The 8,144-nt window shown below is 52.7% G+C and overlaps 1 protein-coding gene across 2 annotated transcripts; it reads left to right on the top strand.

Annotated features, from left to right (window-relative positions):
* The first annotated feature begins 4,208 nt into the window (after positions 1–4,208).
* On the top strand, positions 4,209–7,930 carry LOC102398139 (intestinal-type alkaline phosphatase-like). 2 transcript variants are annotated; one of them, XM_044937956.1, is made up of 11 exons: positions 4,209–4,340; positions 4,421–4,537; positions 4,652–4,767; positions 4,959–5,133; positions 5,213–5,385; positions 5,676–5,810; positions 5,899–5,971; positions 6,074–6,208; positions 6,299–6,490; positions 6,718–6,834; positions 7,456–7,930. In XM_044937956.1, the coding sequence occupies exons 1-11, from the start codon at positions 4,274–4,276 to the stop codon at positions 7,596–7,598; spliced, it is 1,443 nt and encodes a 480-aa protein (XP_044793891.1). In that variant the 5' UTR covers positions 4,209–4,273; the 3' UTR covers positions 7,599–7,930. The 2 variants fall into 2 exon arrangements, with proteins under 2 accessions (XP_044793891.1, XP_006054754.1); XM_006054692.3 differs by having other exon boundaries at positions 4,211–4,340; positions 6,964–7,597.
* The last annotated feature ends 214 nt before the right edge of the window (positions 7,931–8,144 follow it).

Below are 8,144 nucleotides of genomic sequence, written 5' to 3' on the forward strand. Positions count from 1 at the left end.
AGATGAGTTCACTTACAGGAGGGCTTGAGCCTCAGTATACAATCGCTGTAACATGTACACACATACACAAACTATGTGACACACCCACAGGCACCTTGACAGCTCTGAGGCCAGCCATCAAAGACGAAAAAGTGGGGTGGCTGTTGGCTCAAATCCTGGAAATCATTCCCTTTCTCCTGAAGTAAATAAAATAAACCTCCCTGCTCTTTGGCCTATGAAATTACCCAGCCTATGAAATTACCCAGCCCAAAAAACTAAACACACCATATTTCAGGTCCATGCTCACCTTCTGAGATGGTTAACACTCTGTCTGGAAGGTGTGTTTCTCGCTACATGAATCTGCTACTAACCTATCACTTTGTCTTTCACTGAATTCTTTCTGCCATAAGATATCAAAAACCTGAATTCATGAAGGATCCTGCTTTCAAATATTTAGGATTGTTGTTGCTGTTGTTCAGTCCCTAAGTTGTGTCCAAATATTTGTGAACTCATGGAATGCAGCACACCTGGCTTCCCTATCCTTCACTATCTCTCAGAGTTTGCTCAAACTTGTATCCATTGAGTCAGTTAGCTCAGTCACTCAGTTGTGCCCAACTCGTTGCAACTCCATGGACTGCAGCACACCAGGCTTCCCTGTCCATCACCAACTCCCAGACCTTGCTCAAACTCATGTCCATCGAGTCAGTGATGCCATCCAACCATCTCATCCTCTGTCATCCCCTTCTCTTGACTTCAGTCTTTCCCAGCATCAGATCAGATCAGATCAGATCAGTCGCTCAGTTGTGTCCAACTCTTTGCGACCCCATGAATCGCAGCACACCAGACCTCCCTGTCCATCACCAACTCCCGGAGTTCACCCAGACTCATGTCCATCGAGTCAGTGATGCCATCCAGCCATCTCATCCTCTGTCGTCCCCTTCTCCTCCTGCCCCCAATCCCTCCCAGCATCAGGGTCTTTTCAAATGAGTCAGTTCTCAGATGGCCAAATATTGGAGTTTCAGCTTCAACATCAGTCCTTCCAATGAATATTCAGAACTGATTTCCTTTAGGATTGATTTACCTTGATCTCCTTGCAGTCCAAGGGACTCTCAAGGGTCTTCTCCAACACAACAGTTCAAAAGCATCAATTCTTCAGCACTCACCTTTCTTTATAGTCCAACTCTCATATCCATACATGACTACTGGAAAAACCATAGCTTTGATTAGATGGACCTTGTTTGCAAAGTAAAGTCTCCGCTTTTAATACGCTGTCTAGGTTGCTCATAGCTTTTCTTCCAAGGAGCAAGCATCTTTTCATTTCATGGCTGCAGTCACCATCTGCAGTGATTTTGGAGCTCCCCAAAATAAAGTCTGTCACTGTTTCCATTGTTTCCCCATTTATTTGCCATGAAGTGATGGGACCAGATGCTATGATCTTAGTTTTCTGAATGTTGAGCTTTAAGCCAACTTTTTCACTTTCCTCTTTCACTTTCATCAAGAGGCTCTTCAGTTCCTCTTCACTTTCTGCCATAAGAGTGGTGTTATCTGCATATCTGAGGTTATTGATATTTCTCCAGCAATCTTGATTCCAGCTTGTGCTTCATCCAGCCTGGCATTTCTCATGATGTACTCTGCATGTAAGTTAAATAAGCAGGGTGACAATATACAGACTTGATGTACTCCTTTCCCAATTTGGAACCAGTCTGTTGTTCCATGTGCGGTTCTAACTGTTGCTTCTTGACCTGCATACAGATTTCTCAGGAGGCAGGTCAGGTGGTCTGGTATTCCCATCTCTTGAAGAATTTTCCACAGTTTGTTGTGATCCACACAGTCAAAGGCTTTGACATAGTCAATAAAGCAGAAGTAGATGTTTTTCTGGAATTCTCTTGCTTTTTTTGATGATCCAACGGATGTTGTCAATTTGATCTATGATTCCTCTGCCTTTTCTAAATCCAGCTTGAACATCTGGAAGTTCTCAGTTCACGTACTGTTGAAGCCTGGCTTGGAGAATTTTGAGCATTACTTTGCTAGTGTGTGAGATAAGTGCAGTTGTGTGGTAGTTTGAACATTCTTTTGCAATACCTTTCTTTGAGATTAGAATGAAAACTGACCTTTTCCCGTCCCATGGCCACTGCTGAGTTTTCCAAATTTGCTGGCATATTGACTGCAGCACTTTCACAGCATCGTCTTTTAGGACTTGAAATCGCTCAGCTGGAATTCCATCACTTCCACTAGCTTTATTCATAGTGATGCTTTCTAAGGCCCACTTGACTTCGCATTCCAGGATGCCTAGCTCTAGGTGAGTGATCACACCATCATGGTTATCTGGGTCATGAAGATCTTTTTTGTATAGTTCTTCTGTGTATTCTTGCCACCTCTTCTTAATATCTTCTGCTTCTGTTGGGTCAATAATTAAGTTAGTAATGGCATCCAACCATTTCATCCTCTGTTACACCCTTTCTTCTCTCCTCAATCTTTCCCAGCATCAAGGTCTCTTCCAACGAATTGGCTCTTCAAAAGAGGCGGCCAAAGCATTGGAGCTTCAGATTCATCATCAGTCAGTCCAGTGAATATTCAGGGTTGATTTCCTTTAGAATTGACTGGTTTGATCTCCTTACAGCCAAGAGACTTTCAAGAGTTTTCTTCAGCACCACAGTTAGAAAGCATCAGTTCTTTGATGTTCAGCTTTCTTTATGGTCCAAATCTCACATTCATACACGACTACTGGAAAAACCACAGCTTTGACTTGATGAACCTTTGTGGGCAAAGTGATGTCTCTGCTTTTTAATATGCTGTCTAGGTTAGTCACGACTTCCCTGGTGGCTCAGGTGGTAAAACATCTGCCTACAATGCGGAAGACCCGGGTTCAATCCCTGGGTTGGGAAGATCTCCTGGAGGAGGAAATGGCAACCCACTCCAGTATTCTTGCCTGGAGAATCCCATGGATGGAGGAGCCTGGCAGGCTACAGAACATGGGGTCGCAAAGAGTCGGACACGACTGAGCAACTTCACTCACTCAGGTTAGTCACGGCATTTCTTCCAAGGAGCTAGCATTATTTAATTTTGTGAGTGCAGTCAACCATCTACAGTGATTTAAAAGCCCAAGAAAATAAAATCTGTCACTGTTTCCACTTTTCCCTCACCTATTTGCCAAGATGGGACTGGATGCCATGATCTTAGTTTTTTGAAGGTTGAGTTTTAAGCTAACTTTTTCACTCTCCTCTTTCACCTTCATCAAGAGGCTCTTTAATTCCTCTTCACTGTCTGCCATTAGGGTGGTATCATCTGCAAATCTGGGGTTGTTGATATTTCTCCCAGCAATCGATTCCAGCTTGTGAGTCATCCAGTCTGGCATTATGCATGATATACTCTGCATAGAAGTTAAATAGGCAGAGTGACAATATACAGCCTTGATGTACTCCTTTCCCAATTTAGAATCAGTCTGGTGTTCCATGTCCAGTTCTAACTGTTGCTTCTTGTCCTGCATATAGGTTTCTCGGGAAACAGGTAAGGTGGCCTGGTACAGCCACACTTTAAAATTTTTCCACAATGTGTTGTGATCCACAGAGTCAAAGGCTTTAGCATAGTCAATGAAACAGAAGTAAGACATTTTTCTGGAATTCCCTTGTTTGTCTATGACCCAACAGATGTTGGCAATTTAATCACTGGTTCACCTGCCTTGTCTTAATCCAGCTTGTACTTGTGTGAGTTCTCGGTTCACCCCTGCTAGCCCTTTATAGAAACCTTACACACACACACACACACACAAACAGCCCAGTGCCCACTCCAATGTCTCCCTGTCTCCGGGCCTCAGGGCAACAGGAAAGCAAACACAGGCCCTGGCCCCGTTGCGTGCTTCCAACCCCACCTCCCTCAGCACTCAGAACCAAACCAGGCTAAAGCTGACTTTCAAAAACCACAGAACATATGAGGAGAAGAAAAGATGGTTCTCCCACAGGACTTGGCGAGCAGAGGTATGGGAGGAGCTCCTGACAGGACCTTGAAAATGTTCCTCAGGCCAAAGTCAACTGCACCCTAATCCCCACCCCACCCTGAGGAGACCACCTGTGAGGGAGGGACCTGAATCCTCAGGACCCCTGCTGGCTCAGCCACACCCACCACGTTCCTCTGGCAACAGGGCTCAAACTCATATGGCAGGTAAGGGGCAGGGTGTGGTTACCTGGGGCTCTGGGAGGGACACGGAGACTTTTATAGCAGGGATTTAAGCCTGGGCAGCCTTGCCCGAGACCCGGCCTCCCCAGGTCCCATCCTGACCCTCCGCCATCACACAGCCATGCAGGGGGCCTGTGTGCTGCTGCTTCTGGGCCTGCGGCTACAGCTCTCCCTCGGCCTCGTCCCAGGTAACCAGGCAGCTCCCGGCGCCCCCTACTCACAGTGGGTGGCTCCAGGCTGACCTGACCTCCACTCTCCCCTTGAGCAGTTGAGGAGGAAGACCCCACCTTCTGGAACCGCCAGGCAGCCCAGGCTCTTGATGTGGCTAAGAAGCTGCAGCCCATCCAGACAGCCGCCAAGAATGTCATCCTCTTCTTGGGCGATGGTGAGTGCGCTAGGCCGGTCCACCTCCTGTCCCCCCACAACCCTGGAGCCCTGGGCTGCCGAGTGACCCAGGCTGGCCCCAGGGACTCAGACCTGACACAGTGTGTACCTTCAGGGATGGGGGTTTCCACGGTGACAGCCACTCGGATCCTAAAGGGGCAGATGGCTGGCAAGCCAGGCCCTGAGACACCCCTGGCCATGGACCAGTTCCCCTACATGGCTCTGTCCAAGGTAAGGGCCAAGTGGCCTCAGGGTGGTCTACGCCAGAGGGGTGGGTGTGGGCCTAGGGAACAGTGTAGGAGGGAAAGCCCCAGGAGGGTCTCGGGCTGAGATAGGGGCTGGGGGCTGTAAGGATGGGCCCAGGGCCTGGGTTAGGAGCTAGATGTCTACCGCAGCAGAGCTAAAGGCGTCTCTGCCCCCAGACATACAACGTGGACAGAGATGTGCCCGACAGCGCAGGCACGACCACTGCCTACCTGTGTGGGGTCAAGACCCGTATGAAGGTCATCGGTGTAAGTGCAGCCGCCCAATTTAATCAGTGTAACACGACATATGGGAACGAGGTCACATCTGTGATGAACCGGGCCAAGAAAGCAGGTGGGCTTGGGCGTCAGCTTCCTGGGCAGGGACGGGCTCAGAGACCTTGGTGGCCCACTGTGACCTCTGCCACCCTCAGGGAAGTCAGTGGGAGTGGTGACCACCACCACGGTGCAGCACGCCTCCCCAGCCGGGGCCTACGCACACACTGTGAACCGAAACTGGTATTCTGATGCTAATATGCCTGCCGAGGCCAAGAGGGAGGGCTGCCAGGACATTGCCACACAGATGGTCTACAACATGGACATTGACGTGAGTTGTGACATGAAAGGCAAGCGGCAGGGCTGGGAAGAAGGGGTGGGACACACACCTGACAGTCTAGGTAACCCACAGCCCTGGGGCCTTGGGAGGTCTCTGTATGTTTGCAGGCAGTATTGTTGGCAGAGGTTGGGGTGGGGTGGGAGTGGGGCACGATGTAAGAACTAGAAGTGGGGACAGGCCTTTCTCACAGACCTGGTGGGTAAAGAGTCTAGGGGCTCTGTGTAAGAGGAGCAAAGGGCCAGCCAGGACCCAAACCCACCTGCCTTAATCTCTGGTCCCAGGTGATCCTGGGTGGAGGCCGAAAGTACATGTTTCCTGAGGGAACCCCAGACCCTGAATACCCAGAAAATAGCAGACAGAATGGAGTCCGGAAGGACAAGCGGAATCTGGTGCAGGAGTGGCAGGCCAAGCACCAGGTGATGGGGGCTCACGGGTGCGGGGGGTACAGCGGGACTGGGCCTGGCGTGTCGGGCTATGGGCTGAGGCCTGGTTCTGCCTTCCCAGGGAGCCCAGTATGTGTGGAACCGCACGGCGCTCCTTCAGGCGGCCAATGACTCCAGTGTAACACACCTCATGGGTAACAACACCACCCACCCCCACTGTCCTCCCCAGGAAGGGTGCCACGGGCCCCCCACCCCATCCCCAGCTTGCAGGTCACCACTGGTCCCATTTCTCACAGGCCTCTTTGAGCCAGGAGATATGACCTATGACATCCACCGAGACCACATCAAGGACCCATCCCTGGAGGAGATGACGGAGGCAGCCGTGCGTGTGCTGAGCAGAAACCCTCAGGGCTTCTTCCTCTTCGTGGAGGGTAAGTGGCAGCTCCTTGCAGATCAGAGGGAAAGGTGTGGCACTCAGGGTGGCTTTTGCATCACCCACCTTCCACATGACGTTCTTGCAGGAGGCCGCATTGACCACGGTCACCATGAAAGCATAGCTTATCGGGCACTGACCGAGGCGGTCATGTTCGACAATGCCATCGCCAAGGCTAGCCAGCTCACCAGTGAAGCAGACACACTGACCCTTGTCACCGCCGACCACTCCCATGTCTTCACTTTCGGTGGCTACCCACTTCGTGGGACCTCCATTTTTGGTAAGCCAGGGAGAGTGGCAAGTTCTTGTCTGAGTTACATTGCACAAAGTGCTCTTGAGTCAGCTCCCTCATCTGCAAAGTGGAGTAATATTAATAAAAGCAGCTGCCCTGCCTGGCTCTGGTAAGGATTAAACCAGTGAACAAACAAGAGGTGCCTGAGCTCAGCACGCAGGAGGCACCCCAAAGGATCGGGTCAGTGTGATCACGGGGTCCCCTCTTCCCTGCAGGGCTGGCTGATGGCAAGGCCAAAGATGGCAAGTCCTATACCACCCTCCTCTATGGCAACGGCCCGGGGCACCGGCTGGTCATGGGCTCACGACCTGATGTGAATGAAAAGGAGAGCAGTGAGTGCAGTGGGTGGGCCCTGGGGAGCAAGGTGGGGGCGGATGGGAGGAGGGGAAGACCCTACTCTGGAACTCCTGGGAGGGGGAGGCCGCCTCCCTGCTTGCCCTGAATCCCCTCTCTCCTCTCAGTGGACCCCGAGTACCGGCAGCAATCTGCAGTGCCCCTATGGGGTGAGACCCACGCCGGTGAGGATGTGGCAGTGTTTGCACGAGGCCCGTGGGCACACCTGGTGCACGGCGTGCAGGAGCAGACCTTCGTGGCGCATGTCATGGCCTTTGCTGCCTGCGTGGAGCCCTACACCACCTACTGCCACCCTCACCCCCATAGTGGTCCCTCGGACACTGCCCACCAGGCTGCCTGCCCATCCTCACTGGCACTGCTGGCCGGGGCCCTGCTGCTACTGCTGGTGCCCACCCTACACTGACCCCACCCACCCGGGCCTCAGGGCCTCTCCCCACCCCCAACCTTAGTGGACCCTGGAAGCTGAAACCCTGACTTTCCTGTGAGAGCCACAGTCCTCAGTGCCCCGACCTCGGTAGCCTCAGATTTTATTGGAGCTGCCCCAGACCCCAGGAAAGGTAGGGCCTCAGACCACCCAGTCTCTTCTCCCCACCCAACAGCCCTGCCTGAGGACCAGGCTGGCACCAGAGGTGTCCCCCAGGGAACCGGGACCTACCTAGACCCCCACTGGGGGCTTCCAGGAGGCATAGCTTCTGGTTGCGTGACTTCCGGGAGGCGTGGCTCCAGGAGGTGTGGTTTCTGAGAGGGCATGGCTCCCGGGGAGCTGTGGCTTCCCGTCCTCCTGGAACCCACGCTGTGGGCACCTCGCCGGCCAAGGAGACGTCTGGGGCCAGGAGCGCCGGGGACACACAGTCCTCAGAGGCCCCTCCTAGGAACCCAGCAGTACCATTACAGAGAGGAGACAGCGACACAGAGAAGACGACACTCGTCCCAGGTCCCTCAGCTGCTGTGAGGGTGGCCCCAGTGCCCCTTCCAGGCTGGGGGATCCCAGGAGAAGCGGAGAAGCTGGGGGACACAGGCCCCGTCCTCCTGGGAGGGAGGAAGCAGCCCTCAAATAAACTGTTTCAAATGTGATATGGGAGTATATGTGTGGGACGAGAATCCCTTAGCAGGTGGGGGCACAGTGTGTGTGTTGGGGGGGAGCGGGGGTGTGATTCACATCAGGAGGTCAGGGAGGGGCTGATGAGGGGCTGACACTGAGCAAAGGCCAAAGGCGGTGAGGGCGGGAGCTCCTCAGGACAGAGCAATGCTGAGGGCTCTGAGGGAGTGTGAGCAGGGCCAGGTGAGG

The sequence above is a fragment of the Bubalus bubalis genome, chromosome 2 (assembly GCF_019923935.1).
Source record: "Bubalus bubalis isolate 160015118507 breed Murrah chromosome 2, NDDB_SH_1, whole genome shotgun sequence".
Classification (NCBI taxonomy): domain Eukaryota; kingdom Metazoa; phylum Chordata; class Mammalia; order Artiodactyla; family Bovidae; genus Bubalus; species Bubalus bubalis.

Bases quoted from the DNA above. Each gene is read 5' to 3' on its own strand.
- LOC102398139 (XM_006054692.3), top strand. From the start codon at position 4,274: ATGCAGGGGGCCTGTGTGCTGCTGCTTCTGGGCCTGCGGCTACAGCTC. The intron at 4,341-4,420 runs GTAACCAGGCAG...CCCCTTGAGCAG, and splicing joins CTCCCTCGGCCTCGTCCCAG to TTGAGGAGGAAGACCCCACC. The intron at 6,209-6,298 runs GTAAGTGGCAGC...ACGTTCTTGCAG, and splicing joins CTTCTTCCTCTTCGTGGAGG to GAGGCCGCATTGACCACGGT.